This window comes from Musa acuminata, chromosome BXJ3-6, assembly GCF_036884655.1.
Source record: "Musa acuminata AAA Group cultivar baxijiao chromosome BXJ3-6, Cavendish_Baxijiao_AAA, whole genome shotgun sequence".
NCBI classification, from domain to species: domain Eukaryota; kingdom Viridiplantae; phylum Streptophyta; class Magnoliopsida; order Zingiberales; family Musaceae; genus Musa; species Musa acuminata.
Genome location: NC_088354.1, coordinates 29192700 through 29220437, shown reverse-complemented (window position 1 = coordinate 29220437; position 27738 = coordinate 29192700). Strand labels below are relative to the sequence as shown.

At 36.7% G+C, this 27738-nt stretch overlaps 1 protein-coding gene across 2 annotated transcripts; it reads right to left on the bottom strand.

The window, feature by feature from the left end:
- Positions 1-23: 23 nt before the first annotated feature.
- LOC135641866 (uncharacterized) lies at positions 24-27420 on the bottom strand. 2 transcript variants are annotated; one of them, XM_065157645.1, is made up of 10 exons: positions 26949-27419; positions 26308-26444; positions 26046-26219; positions 15431-15667; positions 15248-15348; positions 15101-15173; positions 14753-14821; positions 14524-14631; positions 693-818; positions 24-343 (listed from the first exon to the last, which is right to left on the bottom strand). In XM_065157645.1, the coding sequence occupies exons 1-10, from the start codon at positions 27304-27306 to the stop codon at positions 149-151; spliced, it is 1578 nt and encodes a 525-aa protein (XP_065013717.1). In that variant the 5' UTR covers positions 27307-27419; the 3' UTR covers positions 24-148. The 2 variants fall into 2 exon arrangements, with proteins under 2 accessions (XP_065013717.1, XP_065013718.1); XM_065157646.1 differs by lacking the exons at positions 14524-14631; positions 14753-14821 and having other exon boundaries at positions 26949-27420.
- Positions 27421-27738: the final 318 nt, after the last annotated feature.

The following is a 27738-nucleotide window of genomic DNA, read 5'->3' as shown; positions in this document are numbered from 1 at the left end:
AAATAACTAGTACAGTATCCAGATGAAGATGAAGTTAATGCATAAAATAATACCATTTGTGACTATCATAAGATGAACTGCATCTGATAAATATATGCAAATTACTAGTCGAAGGAGTCACATCATCCATCATTGCTCCATTCTGAAATCAAAACCAAGGTTTCTTGCCTTGCAGCATACCAATCAACTGCTCAAAAACTTGATAACCATTATCACGAAGTCCGGAGTGCATATATTCATTTGTCACCCACAGCCTGATCCCAGCAATCTCAGAAGCTGTTTCCATTGCAAGTTTGAAGTTGACATACATGTCTTCATAATAAACAGCAGCAGCAACAGGAACCTGCATGAGGCGTAATTTTGCATGATCCAGGTGCAAACATTTACTGATAACATTATCACTATTGAAATCAGGACAAATGCTGCTAGGAAAAGATTCAAAATGCAAAATTGTGTGGTCAAAAGCATGTGCATGTGCATGTGCATGTTTGTTTACATGGGTTCATGCATGTGCCTATGACCGTCAAGAGCCAATAGATGTACTGCTTTAGTTCATTACATGTATCCCTCTACCCTGCAAGTTAGTATCACATGCAATGATCTCAATATCCAGAAAAAATAAAAGAAGTGCTCCAACAAAATAAAATACAAGGAACAACAAAATCTTCGACACAACTTGTCGAGTTTCAAACCTTGTTGTTGTTTAATCTACTAATGTCATACAATGGTGGCCAATCTTCCTTCTCAGCCAACAAATGAGCAGCTTCTGTGAAAGGTCCTAAAGCATGAATCTCATCAAACATCCATGGAAATATCATCTGTATGTAAAACCCAAAGCAAACATTAGATTTCTCAAAAACCATAAGCAACCGTATGACTGGTGCCTTTGGGTAACAAGGCTTCTGGAATACCCTAACAGGCTTGAAAATGTGGTATGCAACTTGGCAAGCAACACAAAGTTTGTTCAAATAACAGCACAAAGTTCCAAAGGTCCTTAAAAAGAACATGGTATCTCGAATAGAAATTGTATAACAAATAGATGCAAAAGAAAGTTTTAGTCTCTTTGGCATGGAGTCAGAGTAGTTCTTATTTTTATTTTCCAATATATCTTATACACGAAGTAAAACTAGAGTTAGAATGATACAAGAAAACATTTGTGCATTCTTGATTGCTAAAGATCATACATCTACATTTTGTAATTTTGCCAGTTTACTGTGTATATGGTTGAGGTTCAAAACCCTACAATTTAAAAGATATAAGAAAAAAAAAGGTTGTATCTACAAGTTATATACTCTGATTTCATTATTTTCCAAGACAATGATGAAATCAAGGTTTACAGTTTTGAATAATACCGGGCGGTACGTATCAGTCCGTTAGCATACTGGTACGCGGACCGTCTGCTACTGGACGGAACACTTAACATCGCCCCGTATCGGATGATACGGGGTTATATAGGGTTGTAACGGTCGAAATTTCGATCGTTACCACCTAGCACAGCTCGGTAATGGTCGATTTCGACCGTTATCGCTTGGTAACGATCGATTTCGACCGTTATCGCTCGGTAACAGTTGAAATTGATCGTTATCGCTCGGTATTCGACCGTTACCAATCGGTAACAATGTTCCAATGGTTAAATTGACCGTTGGAGCCCTTTCTCATAGGTTTTTAAATTCATCTTCTCCCTTATTTCACTTCATACTCTCTTAAACTATCTCAAACTTTTTTTTTCTCATATTTATGCTCTACTAAACTCTAGGAAATAACGATTTATGAATTTAATCGAGACTCATTTAGGAAGATTAAGAGGAAGAACTTTCAAATCAAGAGGTATGTATTCTCTTTCTTTAATTAGAGAGTAATTAAGATATTTGATATTATGATTAGTGTGTTTAATATTGATTAATTCGAAATTAAACACTTAATAGATCAAATATTTATATTTCATGTATATTAAATATTGAAAGATATTTATAATAGTAAAATAAGTTTAATTAGGTTTTATTAAAGTTATCGAATGCTGTAATTAGTCATTTTAATAATGATTTAATCGAAATTTGATCGATTTTATATCAACTCAATGTCTTTAATACCTATTAGGGTGTTTGACATGTTTATAATATTGAAAAAGAAGTAATTAGTAGGTAATTAACTATATTAATTATGTGATTAGTGTATCTAATGGTGATTTCATCGTAATTTGAACTATATTGGATCAAAATTAAGTATTTAATGCTTTTTTTATGTGTTTCACATATTTACGATGGTAAAATAAGTTTAATTAGGTTTTATTAAAGTTATTTAATGCTGCGATTAATCATTTTAATAATGATTTAATCAAAATTTGATCGATTTTAGGTCAATTTAATGTCTTTAATACCTATTAGGGTGTTTGACATGTTTATAATATTGAAAGTGAAGTAATTAGTGGGTAATTAACTATGTTAATCAGGTGATCAGTATATTTAATGATGATTTTATCATAATTTGACCGATCAAAATTATGTATTTAATTTTCTTTTATGTATTTTACATATTTATGATGGTAAAATAGGATTAGTTACGTTTTATTAAAGTTATTTAATGCTGCAATTAGTCATTTTAATGATGATTTAATTGAAATTTGATCGATTTTAGGTCAATTCAATGTCTTTAATACATATTAATGTGTTTGACATATATTTATAGTGTTGAAAGAGAAGTAATTAGTGGATAATTAACCATGTTAATCATGTGATTAGTGTATCTAATGATGATTTTATCGTAATTTGACCTATATTGGATCAAAATTATGTATTTAATACTTCTTTTATGTATTTCACATATTTATGATGGTAAAATATGATAAGTTATGTTTTAATAAAATTATTTAATACTGCGATTAGTAGTTTTTGATCGATATTAGATCAACTCAACATGTTTATACTTTATAACTTATTTGATTTAAATTTGGTAGGATTATGGCACCAAAGGAATAACTATATGATGATACATGGGTTCATGCCCGAAAGATAGTTGGGAACCGTCATCATTGACAATGTATTTATTGTGACTACATTGGCAAGGGTAGAGGAATAACTCGGGTGAAGATGCATTTGGTCGGTGAGCATCCTAATATTGCAAAATGCAAGAAGGTTCCGACGGAGATCCGTAAATTATTTCAAAGCAAGCTACAACAAGCAAAGGAAAATACATTAAAAAAAAAGGCAAGAGTTGAGGAAGAATATTATAGGGCTACGCAGGAACCAGTTTATAATCAGTACGAGGGTTACGGCGATGAAGTTGACCCGAATCTCACAACTAGGATTCGTGCATCATTAGAGCATCGGTATATGGTCGATGAAGCAATGAGGCATCGACGGCCTGACTCACAATTGGAGCATGGCAGTGGTAGTGCAATCCAAAGGTCGACCAGCATGAGGTAGCCAATTGCTCCTCAGTTAGGCCGAACTAGTAGCATGAGGTATGGTGGGCTCTGTGGTTTTTGGTTTTATGAGAGGTCTTGGTAGGAGGTCTGTACTAGATATTGTTGATATTGATCCGCAAGCCTATCCCCCACAAACGGCAAAACAGACACGGATTGACAATGCATACACAAAAGAAAATAAGCGAGATATTGGGAAGGCAATTTCAAAATGGTTCAACTTCCACAAGATTCCAATTAACACAACTCAAGGTCCATATTATCATAGCATGGTCTCTTCTATTCAAAAGTTTGGCATGGGGATCCAACCTCCAACACCGAGGGAGATTTACAGCGTGAACTTAGATGAGAAGGTGGCAGAACTGAAGGATTGGATCAAATCCTTCAAGAGGCAATGAGACGAATATAGGGTAACACTGATGTGTGACAATTAGACAGGACCAACAAGAATGAGTATCATCAACTTTCTTGTCTATTGCAATAGAAGAGTAGTGCATCATAAATTAGTTAATGCTTATGAAAAGATCCAAAATGCAAACTACATTGAGAGCTTGATAAACACTATAGTAGAGAAGATCGGACCACAGTATGTTGTCCAAATAATAACCGATAATGGAGTGAATTTCAAGAAAGCCGATTTACAATTGATGGAAAAAAGAAAAACATTGTTTTGGACTCCATATGTAGCTCATTGCATAGATCTAATGTTGAAGGATATTTGTGAGCTGGACGCGATCAAGAATTGTGCAGCTCGAGCACAATCAATTACAAAGTTTATATATAATCATCATTGGGTCCACGCTTTAATGCAAAAGTATATAAACGGTGAGATACTCTGACCTGGAGTCACTTGGTTTACTACCAATTTTATTGCATTAAAGTCATTACAACAAAAAAGACATGGCTTGAAGGCAAAAACAAGAATCGTCTGATTTCAGATATTTGAGATTGAGCGATGAAAAGAAGATAAAAAAATCCATTCTTTCCTCCAGATTTTGGGAGACTGCGACAAAAATCATAAAAGGTGTGGAACCACTTTATATTGTTCCCCACAAGGTCAATATGGACAAGCATCCACAAATGTCATATCTTAAATATATACTGATTTCAACAAGAGAAGACGTAGGGAAAGTATTCAAAAATGATTTTAAGGCCAACCAAAACGTACGAATTATTGATCGTCAGACCGAAGTTCATATGGATCAAGATATTCATAATGCAAGTAAATTCATATTCAGATTAATTTAATTTATTATTTTTTATATAATAAAAAATCATACTAACAAAATTATGTTTTGCAAAATATTATCTAAACCCAGCAATTCAATATCAATATGCTCTTAGGACGCAAAATGATTTACTAACGACACTACGAAATGTTATATATCGACTCTTGCCAAACATTACTAATGTAGCCGATGCTCTTATAGAGGGTCAATTATTTCGAGAAACAGTTGGTTCATTCTCCGACGTTGTAGCTGCATCGTGTCGTTACACTATGGATCCTGGTGAGGAAAAGTTACACATATTGATTATCAATTATATTTGATGTTAATTATTTGTTATGCTAATAAAATCTTATTTATATCTTTTTGCAGTCGAGTGGTGGCTACAATTTGGAGGGGATGCACTATATTTAAGGAAGGTTGTCGTTCGTGTACTTTCACATATGACAATATCTAGTGGTTGCGAACGTAATTGGTAAACGTTTGCATTGATTCACACGAAGGTCCACAACAAACTCTATTATAGACGGTTAGAGAAACTGGTATATGTCCATTATAACATGCGGCTAAGGTTACGATGTGCTGAGTTGGATAAGGAGCTAGAGGAACTAGATATTGATCCCATCGACCTCCAATTCTAGAACGAAGATTCAGAGCCGATGTTAGATTTGTTGAAGCGACAGAGAACCAAGAGGATCCTCTACTTGATGAGGCAAGAGATCCTCAGCGTCTTTTGCATTTTATCACCGAGGCATAGAAAAAGTGGAAGTACAACCCCAGCAGGTGGAAAATCCCCCTCAATCACAACGTGGTAGGAGTCAAACAACATCAAGTCAAACTGCTCGAGGAACTATATACACCCAACGATTACAATTTGTCCGCCCAGCGTGCAAAGGCAAAGGGGAAGGCAGTAGTATCAGTCGCATCGTTAGAAAGAATCAAGTCGGACGACGAGACACCTTCACAATCACATTCAGCAACTCGCTCGATCTAGAGACATGACAGCAACACGGACAGCAATGCCTCGACGAATGATGGCGGCGATGTCGGGCAGTCGTTGGTCTCGTCTACACAACTTGAGGGTGGTGCATGGACCGAGGAGCAATATTTTATACATGCCACCCAAGATTCAGATCATGGAACTTGACAAGGTACTGGTCAGTGATTTAAAAAGCACTAGGCGCCACGGTCCAAAAACGCCCGAGGCACTAGGCGCTCGCCCGAGCGAAGTGAGGTGCTAAAATATAAAAATATATAATATAATTAATAAATATAATTATTTAAAATTTTAAATAAAAATATGCTATTAAATTAAAAAATCTAAGATACAAAATCACAATGTCACATTAACAAAAAGTTTCAAAATTCAAAACAATAAAATTTTACATCAAAGTCATTTATCATAATTAATATTATCGTCATTTTCACACAAATCATCTTCATTGAATTCGTCCTCTTCCTCTTGGCCTTCGACTCCTTCATCAAAATATGTTTCATTCTCTATGTCTTCAACAATAGCAGGAGCCGAGCTTGATGCTTTTGCACTCATTTTTCTCTTTGTCATATATCTTGTATATGTTTGTAATTCTCCAACGCTTGAAGCTTTTGCCACATCTCTCCATGTCAATCTATCATCTTCAAATACAAGCTCGTCTTCGCCATCTTACAAGTTAACACTCATTTGAATCATCAATATCTTACAATGAGATTGAATCAATTCTATTTTGTAAATCATGATGAGCCTTCAAAGCTTGATTATATTTTATGTAAACAAGATCGTGTAATTGTTGATGTTCCAACCGATTTCTTCTCTTTGAGTGAATCTGTCATGTTATATAATTTAAAAATATATTAATACATCTATCTAAATAAATTAATTAATTAAAACAAAAATATTTAGTAATCCTTACAAGCTCAAAGGCACTCTAGTTCCGCTCACAACCAGAAGCACTACATGTTAAACTAAGTACTTTGATAGCAAATTACTGTAAGTTCGAGATGAAATTTCCAAATAGACTCCACCATTCAGTTGCAAAATTTATGTTATTATCAGTAATAACATAGTAACATACTATAGATGAAACTAATTATATTAAATTATTAATACCTGGAGACGTAGTTGTCCTAGATCGAACGACTATTGGAATTCCAAAAAGACCTTCAGCATTTTTATATAAAGATAATTCACGAATAATCTTATCTTGCACCTCAAGGCTTGAAACTAATCTTGCAACGCATTAATATAACTCATCTAAAACTTCTACATCAAACCCAACATATTTAATCTTATAAAAGAATTCAGGGTTCAAATAATATCCTGTTGCATGTAAGGGACGATGAAGTTGACAATTCCATCTTTCGTCAATGATTGTAAAAATTCTCATATTTTTCTTCATTTTCATTAAAATACCTTTTAATCATCTCCTTTGTTTTATCCATAGCCTCATAAATATATCTCATTGTAGGCTTATTTTCATTATCTACTAACCGAAGGACTCGAACAAGAGGGCCCATTAACTTTAATATATAAACTACATGATTCCAAAAGGATGGCATTAAGATAATATCAGTAGCCCTCTTGCCTTTTGCTTCTTTTGCTCATTTGTTTGTCACCCATTTCTCAGAGGTAAACATGTTTCTTATATTATGTTTTTGACGATGTATGCTCTGTAATGTCAAGAATGAAGTTGTAAATTGGGTGACACCATATCTCACTAATTCTTTGTTCCCTGTGAATTCTCTCATCATATTCAAAGCCCCAATATGATTATAAAGAAATCCAACAATAAAAAATGCACTTTCTAAGGTTTTCTTGATATCTAAGATATTTCCAATATCCTCCAACATTAAATCAATACAATGTGCTGCACATGGAGTCCAATATAAGTGGTCTTTTTTATTCAAGCAATTTACCTGAGACAATAACAAAAATGATAAGACTTAGGAGTTTAACACATTTAATTGAAGACAAAATAATTAAAAAATTCAAAAGATGAATATTACCAACTAATACATAGTTGCTTCCATTATCGGTTATGATTTAAATAACATTTTGTTCTCCAATTTCTTCCACGAACTTGTCAAGTAAATCATATATCTTGTCTCCAGATTTTACAAAAGATGAAGCATATATTGACTTCACAAACATAGTTCCTAAAGAACAGTTAACCATAAAATTAATTATACTCCTGCGCCTCCTATCAGTCCAAACATCTGACATAATAGAGCAACTATATATTGGCCATGATTCTTTATGACCCTTTAGTAAGTCATTTGTATAATTCAACTCTTTTTACAATAATAGAACTCGTATCTCATAATAACTTGAAGGTTTTAATCTCGCACCATATCTTTCAATAGCTTCAATCATTTCCTTAAAACTGTCTAAACGAGTTGTACCAAGGGGAAGACCAACCTGATAGAAGAAGCGAGCAATGTGTTGAATTGTTTTTCCTCTTATTTCTTTATCACAAGAATCACTTATATTTGTTTGTCTAAATTTTGAGCCTCCTGCTTGCCCTTGTTGCTTTTATGATCCTTGAAACATATATAGATCTATCGGTCCTTTTTTACCCTTCTTAGTACTCATAACTTCTTTTCCTTTTTTGTCGTATACTTTTTTCCCACTTGGGTTAATACTCATAGAATAATATTCTTCTTCATCCCTGAGATGTTCAACATTGTCTTCTGGTAAATTCCCGTAAGATTTATTCTTTTACGTCTTCTTTTCATTCATATAACTCAGCAACTCTTCTTTTACCTTAGGTGGACACTTTTTGCAAGCTGCTGCATTCTTGAAATTTCCTACCATATATTGTTTTGCACGAAAAATACCACCTCTAGTAGTCTTATTGCAGAATATGCAAGTCACTACATTAGGATCTTTCGGATCCATTAGATAACTATACTTCAATGCAAGATCTTTTTTTGATGTCATTGGAGACTCTATTGAGTTGCTTTGTACACTTGCCATTTATCCTGAAACCTAACAATAATTTCAAATAAATAAAAATCAATAGTATTAAAATCAAAATAATAATGTTATATAGTATACTGTTAACAGTATACTTTCGAAAGAGAAGCGAAAGAGAAGAGAAGTGTAAGAGAAAATCGAGGGTGTTGAAAAAACCGGGAGCGACAGCGGTAGCGGCAACGGCGAGCGACGACAGTGGCAGCGACAACAGTGAGCAACGGGAGCGGGAGCGGCGACAATGGCAGCGACAACAGCGAGCAGCGGGAGCAGCGAGCGATGATAGTGGTAGCGACTGCGGTAAAAGCGAGTAGCGGCAGCGAGAGCGGCAAGCGGCAACAGTGGCAGCAGCGGGAGCGGCGAGCAGCGAAGAGCAGCGGGAGCGACGAGCAGCGGCAACGGTAGCGATAGCGTGAACGACGAGCAGGGTTAGGGTTAGGGAAGTCGCGCTGATATCGGTGCTTTAGTTGGTTCGATTGAACCAACTAAAGCACCGAAGACTGAACCAGACCTAAAACGTTGGTTTGATCGCCTGGTTTAACCTAGGCGCTCGCTCGAAGCACCCAGGCAGTGCCTCTTTGAAGTGCGCCACCTGGAAATGAAGCGCCCGAGCGCCTAGGCAAGCGCCACCTGGAAATGAAGCGAGGCGCTCGGGCCTCGCCTCGCCTAGCCTCCCCTGAGCGCCTAGGCAAGCGCCCGAGCGCCTTTTTAAATCACTGGTACTTGTCAAGTTTATGCGCGGAAGGGGAAGACAGTGGATGAATTTGAGCAACCTACGATCATCACCACATTGATGCACCAATGGCATACGGTGTATCAATACACTATGTCATGGGATCAATTTCATGATTGGGTCCAATAAACATATCATATTGATATGCAGATGTATAGGATCGAGGACCCCGATCCACCCAGTGATTTAAAAAGGCGCTCGGGCGCTCGCCTAGGCGCTCGGGCGAGGTGAGGCTAGGCCCGAGCGCCTCGCTTAATTTCCAGGCGACTCGCCTAAGTGCCCGGGCGAGCCCAGGCGCCGGGCGCTTCGGGCGAGCGCCTGGGTTAAACCAGGTGACCAAACCAACGATTTAGGTCTGGTTCGGTCTCCGGTGCTTTAGTTGGTTCAATCGAACCAACTAAAGCACCGATATCAGCGCGACTTCCCCAACCCTAACCCTACTCTCCGTTCACGTTGCTCGCCACCGCTGCCGCTCCCGCTGCTCGCTTTTACCGCTATCGCTGCCACTGTCGCCGTTGTCGCTGTCTTTATCGTCGCTCGCCACTCCCGCTCCAACTGCTCGCTGCTGCCACTGCCACTGTCGTCGCTCGCCGTTGCCGCTACAGCTCCCACTTTTCTCAGCACCCTCGATCTTCCCTTACCCTCTTCTCTTCTCTTTCGCTTCTCTTTCGAAATCGAAAGTATACTGTTAACAGTATACTATATACTATTAACTGTATACAGTATACTGTTAACTGTATACAGTATAACACTATTATTTTGATTTTAATACTATTAATTTTTATTTATTTAAAATTATGGTTAGGTTTCAGGATAAATGACAAGTGTACAGAGCAACTCAATAGAGTCTCTAATGGCATCAAAAAAAGATCTTGCATGAAAGTATAGTTATCTAAAGGATCCGAAAGATCCTAATGCAGTGACTTGCATGTTCTGCGATAAGACTACTAGAGGTGGTATTTTTCGTGCAAAACAACATCTGATAGAAAATTTCAAGAATACAGCAGCTTGCAAAAAGTGTCCACCTGAGGTAAAAGAAAAGTTGCTGAGTTATATGAATGAAAAGAAGACGCAAAAGAATTAATCTTACGGGAATTTACTAGAAGACAATGTTGAACATCTCAAGGATGAAGAAGATTATTCTATGAGTATGAGTGTTAACCCAAGTGGGAAAAAAGTATACGACAAAAAAGGAAAAGAAGTTATTGAGTACTAAGAAGGGTAAAAAAGAACCGATGAATTTATATATGTTTCAAGGATCACAGAAGCAACAAGGGCAAACAAGAGGCTCAAAATTTACACAAACAAATATAAGTGATTCTTGTCATAAAGAAAAAAGAGGATGAACAATTCAGCATATTGCTCGCTTCTTCTATCAGGCTGGTCTTCCTCTTAGTACAACTCGTTTAGACAGTTTTAAGGAAATAATTGAAGCTATTGGAAGATATGGTGCGGGATTAAAACCTCTAAGTTATTACGAGATGTAAGTTCCATTGTTGTAAAAAAGAGTTGAATTATACAAATGACTTACTAATGAATCATAAATAATCATGGGCAATACATGGTTGCTCTATTATGTCAGATGTTTGGACTGATAGGAGGCGTAGGAGTATAATTAATTTTATGATTAACTGTTCTTTAGGGACTATGTTTGTGAAATCAATAGATGCTTCATCTTTTGTAAAATTTGGAGACCAGATATATGATTTACTTGATAAGTTCGTGGAAGAAATTGGAGAACAAAATGTCGTTCAAATCATAACCGACAATGGAAGCAACTATGTATTAGCTGGTAATATTCATCTTTTGAATTTTTTAATTATTTTATCTTCAATTAAATATGTTAAACTCGTAAGTCTTATTATTTTTGTTATCCTCTATCTCAGGTAAATTGCTTGAATAAAAAAGACAACACTTATATTGGACTCCATGTGCGGCACATTGTATTGATTTAATGTTAGAGGATATTGGAAAGGTCTTAGATATCAAGAAAACCTTAGAAAGAGTAATTTTTGTTGTTGGATTTCTTTATAATCATATTGGGGCTTTGAATATGATGAGAGAATTCATAAGGAACAAAGAATTAGTGAGATATGGTGTCACCCAATTTGCAACTTCATTCTTGACATTACAGAGCATGCATCGTCAAAAACATAATCCGAGAAACATGTTTACCTCTAAGAAATAGGTGACAAGCAAATAAGCAAAAGAAGCAAAAGGCAAGAGGGCTACTGATATCATCTTAATGCCATCCTTTTGGAATCATGTAGTTTATATATTAAAGGTAATGGGCTCTCTTGTTCAAGTCCTTTGGTTGGTGGATAATGAAAATAACCCTACAATAGGATATATTTATAAGGCTATGGATAGAGCAAAGGAGACGATTAAAAGGTATTTTAATGAAAATGAAGAAAAATATGAGAAAATTTTTACAATCATTGACGAAAGATGGAATTGTCAACTTCATCATCCCTTACATGCAGTAGGATATTATTTAAACCCTGAATTCTTTTATAAGATTAAATTTGTTAGGTTTGATGTAGAAGTTTTGGATGGGTTATATCAATGCGTTGCAAGATTAGTTTCAAGCCTTGATGGGTTATATCAATGCGTTGCAAGATAAGATTATTCGCGAATTATCTTTATATAAAAATGTCGAAGGTCTTTTTGGAATTCCAATAGTTGTTCGATCCAGGACAACTACGTCTCCATGTATTAATAATTTGATATAATTAATTTCATCTATAGTATGTTACTATGTTATTGCTAATAATAACATAAATTTTGTAGCTGAATGGTGGAGTCTATTTGGAAATTCCACCCCGAACTTATAGTAATTTGCTATCAAAGTACTTAGTTTGACATGTAATGCTTCGGGTTGTGAGCGAAATTGGAGTGTCTTTGAGCATGTAAGGATTACTAAATATTTTTATTTTAATTAATTTAATTATTTAGATAGATGTATTAATATATTTTAAAATTATATAACATGACAGATTCACTCAAAGAGAAGAAATCGGTTGGAACATCAACGATTACACGATCTTGTTTTTATAAAATATAATCAAGCTTTTAAGGCTCTCATGATTTACAAAATAGAATCGATTCAATCTCATTGCAAGATATTGATGATTCAAATGAGTGGTTGGTGGGAGAAATGGGTGCTAACTTGTAAGATGCCAAAGACGAGCTTATATTTGAATATGATAGATTGACATGGGGAGATGTGGCAAGAGCTTCAGGTGCCGGAGAATTACAAACATATACAAGATAGATGATAAAGAGAAAAATGAGTGCAAAAGCATTAAGCTCGACTCTTGCTATTGTTGAAGACATAGAGAATGAAATATATTTTGATGAAGGAGTCGAAGGACAAGAGGAAGAGGACAAATTCAATGAAGATGATTTGTGTGAAAATGACGATAATATTAATTATGATGAATAACTTTGATGTAAAATTTTATTGTTTTGAATTTTGAAACTTTTTGTTAATGTGATATTATGATTTTGTATCTTATTTTCTTAATTTAATAGCATATTTTTATTTAAAATTTTAAATAAATATATTTATTAATTATATTTTATATTTTTATATTTTAGTGCCTCATTTCGCTCGGGCGAGCGCCTAGCGCCTCGAGCGCTTTTTAACCGTGACGCCTTAATTTAATAGCATTTTTTTATTTAAATTTTTAAATAATTTTATTTATTAATTATATTATATATTTTTATATTTTAGCGCCTCACTTCGCTCGAGCGTGTGCCTAGCGCCTCGGGCATTTTTGAACCGTGGCGCCTTTTAACGCCTAGCGCTTTTTAAATCATTGGATCCATCGCCCATGAAGGCCCATCGTTTATTTTGGTAGTAGAATCAGTAATCATGTATATCTACATATGTGATTATTTAATTCATTTGAATTTTAGAGTTTATATTATAATAAAATAGTCTAACAATTCAAATGATTTTTCTATAGATATTTCAATATTTACAGAAGGACATAATGGACTGAAATACGGACCTTGTACAAGGCTATTCCTCAAAGTCCGAAAAAGATATGTGATACTATTCTTACCTAATTTATATTGATTTTGCTAAACTTATACTATTACTATATTTATTTCTTAACTTAAAAACCCTATTCTAATTTTTTTTTTATTTTCAGGTATTTTTGAAGGATTTTACGCCTAAATTAGGTGTACCGCTCGGTACACGATAGGTACCGTACCGTACCAAGCGAAGCTTGAAACTTCAGTATAATACAAAATTTCAATCCTTGAATGAAATAACCATTAAGCACCAAACAACTTTCCTAGTCAAGAACTTTAGTGCAACCAAAGCAAGCAGAGCTTGTATAGGGTAGGATTACAAACTCGCTCTTGCATCAGTGATTCTTCTTGTTGACTAATAGTTGACTTGAGCTGCTGGAACAGTGACAAAAATGAAGGGCAAAGAAGGATGGATAAGGCTTTTGAGTGTAGCCCCTAAGAAATTACTCACATGCATGAATCATACAATGATAAGATTAGAGATTCACCTTGTTTCCTACTAAACAAAAAGGACATTACAGTTGCCATCTACCAAAGCAACTTATTCCAAGTCACCGTGAGGACTAAGTTGATCATGAGGTCTCATACAACAAATCCCCTGGTTTTTAAAATGTCTGATGCTGCAACATTTTTACCAGGGACAAGAGTACAGCCAAAATATGTTAAAATCTAGTAAATAAGGCCATTTTACCTAGAACTCAATGTTTAGGCCCAAAAATTTTCAACAACCAAGCTTCATTAGGCCAACATGACACTGGAGTCCAGAAAGACAAAATGCTCTGGTATCGCCAGGCAATGATTTTAATTCAATTAGCTTGCTACAACTCTGAGATCGCTGCATAAAGCAGGATCTCAATTAACTGATGTAGCATAGATTTTGGTAAAATACCCACAACTATATGTTTATTGCCAGTTAACTGAAATCAGTATTTCTTTATTGCACATCACTTAAATGCATTTGGGGGTTCCACAATAAAGTTCTACAAAATGATTTAAAAAACTCACAAATACTCATACTATCTACTTCAGAAACTTTGCTTCATGAACAATATTTTTATTATTGTGAAGATTAAGATCAACCATGATTTTTCAATAAAAAATGCCTAGCCTCTGCATGACCAACACTTGCCTCTCCAGTAAAAAATACAGGACGACATTCTTTTGCAGCTTTGATTGGATCAAATATGCTATCATATTCACCCCTTATTTTATGTGCAGACCATTGTGATGGAGCTCCCTACATCAAAAACAGGAACAAGCAACAAAAAAAATAAATCATAAAAACATGCATGAAGTTAATATGTTATAACATCTGGTCAACTAAAGAAACTCTTTTAGTTAGAGATAACCCTAGTCACCTGGCAGTAAATTGATTCATGCAAAAGAGCATAGAGTGGGTTTGTATCAAAGTCTATCCAGCTCTCAAACTGTCAGAAGGATATAAAGTCAATCATTGCAAATTGAGCAGCCTACCAGTACATTCTGAAATAGAAAAGTCATTAATAAGAGAAAAAACATGCAGAACTAAAAACAACACAAAATGATCCATGCACCACAGAAAGCTCCAAAGAATAACTATAGCTTTTTCTCCATTGCAGAGCTCATACACAAGAAAAATTAGTATAAGAAAAAAATGAGCATGCATTCAAATATATTATGCATTATGATAAAACAAACTGGAAAAAAGTGCAAAGAATGATATTTACAGCCTTCAAGAAATAGTAACTTATCCGCTTCCCCGTTCCTGGAACTAGTTCAGGATCCCAGACCCTTTCAAACCTGTAGTAAAAATACATTAAGCCCATGATATGAATGATAAGGTGTCAGAAGTTAAAACTAGATTGTTCCTTTACATGTAATGTAGACGTTCAAAACCACCACCAGAACCTAACCCTGCAAGTCCAAGAGTTTGCAATCCCCTTGGGGTTAAAATACCTCCAGATGGAAGAGACACCTATTCAGATATAAACTAATATGCTCTAGTTAAAGAAATATTAGGAAATCAAAAAGAGTAGAATTTAAATAATATGACTAACCCCTCCACCTTCAGCTTTGGCCAGATAATTTACAAGATCACAAATAACTTTAACATCTTGAGGAAACCGCTTATAGTACTTCTCATTTTGATGCACAACTTGTTCAAAACAGGCTCTGTATACAACATCTGCAGTGCAACCCTTTGCAATTGGTGGAATCCCACCGGTTAGGAGAACAGACTTTAGGCCTTCTGGAGCAAAACTCATATAGGTAACTGCACAGAAGCCACCGTAGCTCTACACCAGTGAAATAATAAGCAGAGTCAATTAATCAAATGCAAATAACTGCAAAATGTATAAAACATATCAAGTATTCATATCACATAGAGATCTTTAGAAATTGAAAAACCAACTAGATATAAACTATAAATGATAGGTGAAGAAATGTACTAGATTTAGATTGTCAAGATCTCAGATTATAAAGTTCTACAAGAAGTCATATTTTGAATAAAGAGGTTGATCAAAATAGTATATTGAGTGTTAGTGTAGCAGAACTCTGGCATGTGAAATGCTCAAAGCTCTACAGAAACCATTATTGTCGACAACTGAACTTCGTAAAATCATGCAAAGATAAAAAATTACACCAAAATTTATTAAAGTTCTGCTAGATGACATTACCTTTGCATTACAGAGAGTAATATTTTCCACAGGTAGTGTTTTCAAAAGACACTCGAGCAAGGAGAGACAAGGCCCAAGCACCCTGTAAAACCTCGGGGCGAGGTGTTTCAATGAAATGCCACTTGGGCATTCACCTAAGCCCAGAAGTTGGGTGCCTCGGGCAAGTGCCTGAGACATATTGGGTTAGTTTCGAGCATGGGTTTGATTGGACGAGTAAGTTGGTTCAATCAACCCAACTAATGTAGTTACCTTAACCCCCCCTGTCCCCCCAAACACCATTGAAAGAAAACAGAACTGAAAACGAAACCCTATGTCTGCTGCCATCAACAACCTCATCTGTCACCGTCGAAAACCTTGTCCGCCATCATCGACAACCTCATCCGCTGTCGCTGCCTTCATCTGCCGATCATCTGCCATAGCAACTTCATCCATTTGCCGCTGCAGCTTAGTCCACCACTCTCACCTTCCTCCACAACCACTGGTTACTTCTGTTCTCAGTCCACTCTCCAGAATTGTTTAGCACTATATTGAAAACACTGTTTAGCATAGGTCTCCACGAGTAGATACCTATTTAGCATATTTCTGTTTAGCCACATATATCACATTGATATGACAACACTACTTAGAACATAACAATGATTAAAGAACACTGCTTAGTAATTAGCATCCACCTCAAATTTCACCCCTTTTGAAAACATTGCTTAGAACATAAAAATATACTTTAAGTAGGAACATCAATTGATATCTTTTCTTTTTCCTCCAAAACCAATGATTTAAAAAGCGCTAGGTGCCAAAAGGCACCAAGATCCCCAAATGCTCCAGCGCTCGCTCAAGTAAAACGAGACGCTCTGAAATATTAAAATATAAAAAATATATACTACAACTGATAAATATGATTATATAAATAAAAATACGACATTGAATTTAAAAGATCTAAAATACCAAGTCACATTATCCATCTTTTAAATATGGTTTGTAATACCGTACCATACCGTACCACTTGGTACGGACAGTACAGGCGGTACATATCGGACAGTACATATAAGTCCGATATGTACGACAGTATATATCGATCCGATAGAGGATCAGTATAGGCAGTATACATGGGTACACCTTAGTAGACCATGTGTCAATACATTCGGTACAACTCGATACGTACCGTACCATGCCGACAGCTGATCGCTACACCGGTATGGTACGATATTCAGAATCTTACTTTTAATAACAAAAATGTCAGAAGACTCAAAACAATAATATTTTACATCAAATTTAATCATCATCATCAACATCGTCACTCTCAAACATATCATCATCTCTCTTCCTCTCATCTATCTTCATCAAAATGTTACCTTCTCTCCGATAATGACAAGAGATAAACTTGAGGCTTTTGAACTCATTTTTGCCTTCGTCATCTATCTTATATATATCTGTAATTCTCCAATACCTATGGCTCTTGTCACATCTCCCCATGTCAAGCTGTCATCTTCAAATACAAACTCATCTTAGGCATCTTGTAAGTTCGAACCCATTTCCCCTACCAACCACTCATTTGAATAATCAATGTCTTGTAATGAGATTAAATCAATGTTATTTCGCAAATCATGATGAGCCTTCAATGCTTGATTATACTTTATATAAACCAGATCATGTAATCGTCGATGCTCTAACTGATTTCTTCTCTTTGTGTGAATCTATCATGTTATATAATAAAAATATATTATACATCTATCTAAAAAAGAATAGATTAATTGAAACAAAAATATTCTGTGAACTTTACATGCTCAAAAACACTCTAATTTTACTCACAACCCATTGCACTACAAGTCAAACTAAGAATTTTGATAGTCAATTACTACAAGTTCGAGGTACAATTTCAAAATAGACTCCACCATTCAGTTGAAAATTTTACTTTATTGTTAACAATAATATACTATACAAGAAATTAATTAATATAAATTTATAAATACTTGGGGATGTAGTTATCCTAAATCAAATTGCTATTGGAATTCCAAAAAGACCATTAGTATTCTTATATAAAGATAATTCATGTATTATCTTCTCTTGTACCTCGAGGATTGGAATCAATCTTGCAACGCACTTATATAACCCATTTATAACTTCTGCATCAAAGTCAATAGAGATGTTCTTATAAAAGAATCCTGGGTTCAGATAATATCCTACTACATGTAATGGACGATGAAGTTGACAATTCCATCTTTCATCAATTATTGCAAATATTTTCTTATACTTTTCTTCATTTCCATCAAAAAAATTTTGAATCGTCTCATTTACTTAATCTATAGTCTCATAAATATATCCTATTGGATGCTTCTTTTTATTATTTGCCAACCGAAGGACTTGAACAAAAGGGCCCATTACCTTTAATGTATAACCGAAGGACTTTGAACAAAAGGATTCCAAAAGGACGACATTAAAATGACATCATCGACCCTCTTACTTTTTGTTTCTTTTGGCCAGTTGTTTATCGCCCATTTATCCAAGGTAAATATGTTTCTTAGGTTATATTTTTGACAATGCATGCTCTGTAATGTCAAGAAAGAAGAAGTAAATTGAGTGACACTACATCTCACTAATTCCTCATTGCTTGTGAATTCCCTCGTAATATTCAAAGCCCCAATATGATTATAAAGAAATCCAACGACAAATATTGCTCTTTCTAAAGTCTTTTTTATGTCAGGAATCTTTCTAATATCCTCCAACATTAAACAATTACAAAATATCGTACATGGAGTCCAATATAAGTATTGTCTTTTTACATTAAGTAATTTACCAAAGGCAAAGGATAACAAAATTGATAAGACTTAAGAGTCATATAGTTCTTCCATTCAAATTAAAGATATAAAATAATTAAAAGATTAAAAAATTCAAAAGATAAATCTTGTCAGTTTACATATAGTCGCTTCTATTCTCGGTTATAACTTGGACAAATATTTTGTTCACTAATTTCTTCCACAAACTTATCAAGCAACTCATTTATCTTTTCTCTAGATTTCATAATAGATGATACATCTATTAACTTCACAAACATGATTCCTAAAGAACATTTGATCATAAAATTAACTATACTCCTATGTCTCCTATCGGTTCAAGCATCTGACATGATAGAGCAATCATGCTTTATCCATTATTCTTTGTGGCCATTTAATAAGTCATTTGTATAATCCAACTTTTTTTTTAATAATGGAACGCGTAATTTATAATAACTTTGAGGTTTTAATCCTCCACTATATCTTCCAATAGCTTCAATCATCTCTTTAAAACTATCTCAATAACAATTACTAAAGGGAAAGTCAACCTGATAAAAGTGAGCAATATGCTAAATTATTCTTCCCTTTATTTTCTTTCACAAGCATCACTTATATTTGTTTGTCTTAATTTTGCTCTTGCTTCCCTTATTATTTTTGTGATCCTTGATACATATATAAGTCCGTCGGTCGCTTTTTACCCTTCTTAACAACCATGGCTTCTTTTACTTTTCTATCATATATTATTTTCCCACTTCAATTGACACTTTCTGAATAGTCTTTATCTTCATCATCTCTAATATATTCAATATTATCCTCGAGTAAAATCTCATAGGATTTATTCCTTTGCATTTTTTTTAATCATATAAGCCAGCAACTCTTCTCTTACGTCAGGTGGACACTTCTTGCATATTGATGTAATCTTGAAATTATCTACTTGATGTTGCTTTGCACAAAAAATTCCACATCAAACAATCTTATCACAAAAGATGCAAGTAACTGTATTAGAATCTTTAGGATCCTTTAGATAATTGTATACCAAGCAGGTTCCTTTCTTGAATTTTTTTATGAATCTTCTGAATTGCTTTGTACACTTGCCATTAATCCTGAAACTAAGGGATACAGTTTCGAATGATACCGCCCGGTACGGGCAGTATGTACCGGTTCGACAGTAAATCGGTACGTGGAACACTCGCTACCAGGCGTGATATATATATACACACACACACACACACCGAACGATATACCGAGCGGTATATCACCCGATATACAGTTCCGTACCATACCGAGAGAATGTCGAAACTTCGATACAGTACGATATTTCAATCCTTGCCTGAAAACCTAATAACAATTTTAAATAAATAAAGATTTATAGTGTTAAAATCTAAATAGCGACTATTATATGATAACAATAGTTAACAATCTACTGTTAATAGTAATTAGAGGGGAAGAAAAGAGTTACCAACAATGGAAAGTGGGGAATAAAAGGGCAACGATGACGGAGGAACTTTCGGACGACGATAATGGCAGTGGAGGAAGCTGCGAACGATAGTAACGGCAGAGGAAACTTACAATGATAGGAGCAATGACGGTGGAAGCTACGGATGACAACAACGATGACAGCGAAAGCTACGGATGGCGATGTCGTGAGTAGAGGAATCTTCATATATGTCCATCGGTGGCAGAGGAAGCTGCGGTCCTCTTCCTCGACAGTGGAAGGAGCTACACACAGAAGCAGCATCGATGGAGGGAACTACGCACGAAAGCTAGGCCGTCGAACCCATTCGTCGACGATAAAGAAGTGTCGGTCTTGTGCATTGATGATGGAGGCAACGACCAAGGAAGCATTGACAATAGAGGCAACAATTGTGGGTTTTGCAAATATAGTAATAATATGTAGCTTAGTTGATTCAATTAAATCAACTAGCTATTGTTCAACCGAACCATACTTAATAGTATGGTTCGATTGCTTCGTTTGAATTGGGCGCTCGCTCGAGGTGCCCAAGCAACACTTTACTAAAGTGCGCTGCTTGGTCAAGAGGCCTTAGGTGTTCGAGCCTTGCCTTGCCTCACCCGAGCATTCGGGCACCAATTTAAACCCTTGTGCAAAACAACATCCTGATAGCCATTTCTATTATCCCTATAGATGAAAATTACTCTGATTTAATTATTGTATTAGGGCAAACAACATTCTATAGTTGTAGAGGGAGAGGAAGATGATGATAAGTTTGAGTAGTTGATTATGATGATCATTGAATTTGATGTTAAATTTCACTATTTTGACATTTTTATTATTAACAGATGGACAATGTAATTTAGGACTTTATATTATTTCAATTTGACATGTCATTTTTTATTTTTGTGATCATATTTATCAATCATAATATATATTTTTAAAATTTTAATATTCAAGAGAGCCTCGCTTTGCTGAGGTGAGCGCCTAGGTGAGTGCCTAATACCTCACGCATTTTGGGACCTTGACGCCTACTGTGTTTAAAAAGGCTATTCATAGGAGTTCTTGAACAACCACTCAAATTTAATAAGTCTCAAGAGAATTCTTGTATAGTTAGAACTATTGATGCAGAACAAGCAAGGAGTGCATATTCCACATTTGACTTCCATGTTATCAAGAACAAGTATAGTAGTTTTGATTTGTTTCTCTATCCAAAGAAACTAGTGTAGAAACTTAAGATTATGAAGATTGTCATTGCAAATGAAAGAAACAAAGAAAGAAAACTCTACTGTTGAAAAAGGAAATCATATCCTAAATAAGAATAAAATGTGACAATCACAAATTTGGTAGAGTTGATCTGCAGATTCGATGCGTAGTATGAAGATGCCAAGCATATCCATTCATATAACATTGCTATCCTAACCTTGGAATGCATTCAATTTTGTCTTTCTCCCCATGGTTTTGAAATTCAGCAAAATTAACTTTCATGATATCTTATCACCAAGATGTTGCAGTGAGTGATCACAAAGAAAGTTGTCTGTACTTACCACATGAATGTAGATTACTACTGATAAATAATCATGATTGCATGTATCAGTCTTCCTTTTAGATATTATATCGATATTGATTATGATGGTTTAAACGCAAGGATTTATATTCATGTAATGCACATCTGTCTATCTAATGCAAATAGACCCCTCATCTCCTGTAAGAGTAAGAACACCTACCTTGCAATGGTGATTACACCATCACATCTCAGATTCTGGCATTGATGCATTTAAAAGTGGTAGTAATCTTCCATAATGCAACAACATAGAATGCAAAAGGTTGTCAAAAGAAAATTGGTGAGAAGATTGAGACCAGATGCCACAGTGCAAGATTTAAAATGCTGCAGAACACTAACCATATTCAGATAATTTGCATGGAGCAGAAGGAAAGCAAGAGAAGCTGTCTTAACCAGCACCAATGCTATATTTTATGCTTCCAGGATTCTAGGACTTCAAGAAAGTACATAAATTTCTTTCTTAATATTTCATTGATTGATGAAAAGAAACAGATACATCCATCTTTATAAAGTTCCACTCAAGTCCACCAGGGCTTGGACTCTTAATAATAAATAAATATTAAATAAACTCCTATCCGACTCTTACTGAACTAAACAAATTCAATCAACATTATTCAAAAGCTTAGAAAATAAAATGATCCTAATATTTCCTCCCCCTTTAAATCAACCTTGTCCTCAAGGTTGAGTAGCATCAAACTTAGGGAGCTTCTTTTTCAGCACTTCAGTCACATGGTATTTGCGACGCATCATAACCCGTTGATCAAGTAAGTACGATCGCCACTTCTTGATAGTGTAAGCAATAGGCCGGCCTTTCAGTGTAGTAGTTATTGTAGTCTTCTAGAGAACCCTCTCCATCCGATGACTAGTGGTAGTTGTGACCTTACTTCCACGTCTTCCTTTTAAGATCATCTGCTTTCCATTAATAAAAAACTTCATGATTAGTTTAAAAAAATTCCAAGAAACATCACCCAGGGTTGATAGTCATTTAATTCCAAGCACCACTTCGAAGTCTTCCAAGAGTAGCAAAAAGAAGTCCACAAGCAACTCTTGGCCATGTATAATCAATTTTATCTTCAAATATTTGCTATCACAAGTTAAAATCCGTCCATCAGCGACCTTTACTTCGAATTTGTCACAGCCTTCAATGTGATAGGTCAATCTGTCAGCAACCTTACTGTCCATAAAATTGTTAGTGTTACCAATATCAATTAAAACTGTAACATGCTGATGTTTCAAAATTCCTCCAACTTTCATAGTTTGTGGGTTAGAGTAGCTGGCTAATGCATGAATTGTATGTATGATAGGTCTAACATCTTCATCAGAATCTATACCTTCATGATCGGAGTCCACATTGTTAGCTTCTGGTTCCTCCCCAATTGGTTCAATCATCAGAAGTTGTCATTATTTATATCGATGCTCCCTACTCCACTTTTCATCACAGTGCCAACACAAACCCTTCGTTGATCTTTCCTTGAGTTCTTCTCGGGTTAGTCTTCGGGTGTTAGGGTTCCGACTAGAAATAGATGGGTGGGTGGCTTGCTGATCATCTGTTTGTTGTCACTTTTGTTTCGACGATTTTCCCTGCTAATTTTTTTCTCATGTAAACGTGCAAATGATATTGCGGCTGTCATAGTACGGGGTTGGCGAGCTTTGACTTCACACCGGATATATGGATTAAGTCCTTCGATAAATGTACCTACCAGTTATCGTTTGAACCAATCTGTGGCTTGATTTGACAATTGTTCAAATCTACTATGATATTCTAACACTGTGAAAGTCTAACGAATTTTAGCGAGCTACCCATCAACATTCTCGTATTCAGATGGTCCAAAGCGAATAAGAAGTCCTCTCTTGAATTGCTCCCATGAGGGAACCCTGTGGTAGGTTTCGTATCAATCATATTATTGGATTGCATCTCCATCTAGTTGGATTGAAGCTATTTCTATCTTGGATTCTTTTGGAATTCTGCGAAAATGAAAAAATTTTCTGCCCTAGAGATCCAACTAGTGGGATCTTCATCTTTCCATCTTGGAAATTCCATCTTCATGCGTGGGTAGCTTGTGTCCTATTCTTGGTTCATATTTCCTGTGTCTCCAGATCGGTTCAATGTAAGACTTGAACTTTCATCTTGTTGAAACTTGTTGAAACCCTCCAATAGACATTTTTAAAATCGTTAAGGGTTTCTTGTAGCCGGTTCTCAATTCTGGTTTCCAAGGCTTCTAATTGGGCTTTTACTGAGTTATCGGTAGCAATTGTGTAAGACTACAGATCTGTAATCTCCAATTCCTGTTTTTGGTGTCGAGTCAAGGGCATCAGTACTGCACTATTCGGTGCGGCTGCTGTGAAGTTTAGCCTGGGGCAACGTTCGGGTGAGAGCGCTGCAGTCGCTGCGAGGAGTCGACGTCGGCGTGAGGAGTGGTTTGTTGGTCGGGAACAGCGGCGACAGCCCTTTCTCGCTCAAGCAGGATGGGGCGTAGCTGCCCTCACGCTGCTCTCGGCTAGGAGGCGTGCTGCTGAGGGCTGGGAGGCTATGTGCAGTTGTTGAGGGCTGGGTGGCTGCGGTTGGAGGGTGGCTACGATGGAATGAGGGGGAATGGTTGAGTGGTAGAAGATGTAGAGGATGGTGGATCTAGTGGTTGCGACTGCGACCCAAGGGGAGGCAACGAGAGTCGTGGCTAGGAGGCGGGCGGCGGTGGTCACTGGTTGGGAAGCACCGACGGCGGTGGTGGCAACCAGCGGCTGCGACAGTAGAGGGACCGACGGCCGCAGTGACTGCGGTAGTTGCGGTTGCCTTGCTTCACCTCTTTTCTTCCTTTCCTGCTGCGGTGGCAACCGGTGGCTATTGTGGATGCCGGTGGAGAAGGGGAAGTGATGGTGGCACAGTTGGGAACAATGCTTCGTTTCTGCCGCTGTGAGAAGAGAAGGTTGTTGCCAGGGTTGAGAGGCAGCAGTGGCGGTGCCACTGGGAGCAGTGTCACCGAGGGTGAGGAGCAGCAAAGGGTCGCCGAGGGCGAAGAGTAGTAAAGGGTCACCAGATGGGGGTGGTCCACTAGCTAGGAATAGTGACGGCGGCCTTTTCTTGCTCGAGTGGGATAGGGAGCACGGTTGGAGGGCTGCTGCAGCGCAATGAGGGGGGGTGCTAGCGGGGAAGCAGCGGCGGCGGTGGTCGCTGACCGGAAGCAGGGGAAGCAAGGGCGAAGCCTCGCTCAAGAAGGATGTGGCTGCGGCGGCCCTTTCTCGCTTCTCTTACTCTTTTTTTATATATATATATGATGATAACTGCGATGAAGTGTTGTGAGAAATTGCAGCGAGAATGCCGAGGATCACTGCTCCGATACCAAATGATAAGACCCCTAGGGTTTTATTGTAGAAGAAGAGGGAGAAAATGGATGATTACTTCGAGGGGATCGGCCTCCTTGATCACTTTGAGGGGATCGATCTCCTTGGATTTGTCAAAAGACTAGATAATATTTCATTGATTGATGAAAAAAAACAGATACATCCCTATTTATAAAGTTCCACCTAAAGTCCACCAGGACTTGGACTCTTAATAATAAATAATTATTAAATAAACTCCTATCCGATTCTTACTGAACTAAACAAATTCAATAAGCACTATTCAAAATCTTAGAAAATAAAGGAATCCTAACACAATGTTAGTCATACAAATGTCACGTCCAAATAGGACATATAAAATTATATATAAGATATTTTAAAATCTCAACTGCTCAATTATTTTAATAAGCTAGCTGATGTTCCTAATCATATGATTCTTAAGCAAATATATGTAGGACTCCAAAAAACAATTACAATGTGATCCTAAACAAATAAAAACTGAGTCAAAATAGATCTAAGCCTAGACCCAAAATGATTCAATCAAATCTTAATTACAAATCCAAAGCTAACCTGCTAAATTTTAGCTTGACTCAAAACCCAACTCTATCACTATCAGTTAGTGGTGTTACTAACTGGCATGTGCCGTAGCATTTCTAGAAAAACAAATTTCTTCAATCACTTCAATTAGGATTATGCAAATAATTAAGCAACCAGATTAAAATTTATGAAAGATAAATACTTCAGTACATGTTGCATCTTAAGAAGTGGTATAATAACATCAACCTGACTGATCATCCCATTCTCCTAAAAACTAATACAATGTCAATTATGTTCACAATAATAAATTAAAAAGTAAATGATTAATGGGAGAATATATACTTGCCCTAGCACCGTCCAGGTTCCAGAATCTGGTACAAGACAGCTACGAAGAAATTCAGCATCTTTAATGATATTATCTGCCCGAAAATGTTGCAAGTACTCAACCAATTTTGTTGCAGACATGATTTGTGAAAGAGATGAGACTGTCAAAGGAGTTGATAAACCAGTTCCTCGCTGAGACAACAATCATACAAGATGAGAACTATAAAGTGAAACAAAGAATCTACAGAAGAATGAAATTCTTTGGGACTCAAGATCATGCCTGATCAAGCAAAACAACTCTATACTCTTCACATGCTCTCTTCAACCATCCACTAGCCTCAGTAGGCCGAGGACTCTCAAATCCAGGTCCACCTTGTAGGTACAATAAGTATGGCAGTTGTTCTTCTTCTTTCCCAACTGCAACATAAATGCATATATTTCAAACTGGAGATGAATAAACATAATTTTTCAGACTTCAGACTTAAATAGCATATTTCAGGAAAGAGACCGGTGTTTACTAAATGGCCTATGTGTGGAGACCTCACAACAGCACCTAAGATTGGCCTGCCTCTTACCCTAAAGCCAAATCAGAAACTAAACCCTCCAAAATCGAGGAACGATTAATCAGCCAGATTTACTTCGAACCACTAACTGCATCGAATAATTAGCTGTTCTACATTTCTTGGACTTTACATCTCCAAAGCAAACCATTCCTGCACTCGAGCCAACCCCCTATTTCATGTTTAGGACGGCTAGCTATCGCTCAGGCAGAGTGACATTTGTATATCCTCTAGAAATTAAAATAACAATAGAACACAAGATGTAGTAGATTGGGATACGACCATTTATTAAAACCTAACTAGACAGAGAATTAAAGATCAAGACGAGCGGCTCGTAGATAATCTGGCACGGAAACATTACCAGCGACGACCTCGCGAGCGAAGACGGTGATGCTAGAGCCGGCAGCGGCGGAGTAATCGAGGGGGACGGTGAAGCGGTGGTCACGGAGGCTAAGATCTGGGACGGAGTACCAATCCCCGGCATCGTGCCGCTCCGGGGCAGCGACGGAGGCCACGGCCATCGAAGAGATCCGAGGTAGCGGGAGGCGGCAGGGGGAGGGAAGGCCGAGGCCGGGGGCGAGGGACAGAGCGCGGGCCGGCGGAGGTGCCAAGGACGGGATCGCTTTTCGTGGCGACGCGGAGAGGAGGAGGGGTAGGGTCGTTCGAGCCGACGCCGCCGCGCGCATCGAATCTAAAAGCCGGGTTGGCGATGCGATCATCGAGTTCGTCACCGCCGCTCGCGGAGCCAACGCGTCGCCCCGCCCACCGGATTTTGGATTCACGTAGCCCAATCCGTTTGCGTGTATAGGCCTACTTTCGTCACTCTACCCGTGTCGGAGCCCATGAGCGGTGCGCGACTCCTTATCCCACATTTATTACTCTTATCTCATGCCAAACATCTTAAATAAAATAAAATAATCTTATATATATATATATATATATATATATATATATATATATCAATTAATGATCTTTATATTTATACAACTTGACAAAGGATATCGCAGAGTCAATTTGATTCGAGATTGATAAGAGAAGCGAATAGAAGTCAATGTAATTATCTACAAAACTTAAATTGGAAGCACAACTGACAAAGGTCTTTTTGATACTCAAGTTTATGTGCCAAAAAAACCTATCTAGAAGGCTTTTAT

Bases quoted from the DNA above. Each gene is read 5' to 3' on its own strand.
- LOC135641866 (XM_065157645.1), bottom strand. From the start codon at position 27,306: ATGATCGCATCGCCAACCCGGCTTTTAGATTCGATGCGCGCGGCGGCG. The intron at 15,174-15,247 runs GTAAAGGAACAA...TTTTTACTACAG, and splicing joins TTTGAACGTCTACATTACAT to GTTTGAAAGGGTCTGGGATC. The intron at 14,822-15,100 runs GTAAATATCATT...TCCTTCTGACAG, and splicing joins GTTACTATTTCTTGAAGGCT to TTTGAGAGCTGGATAGACTT.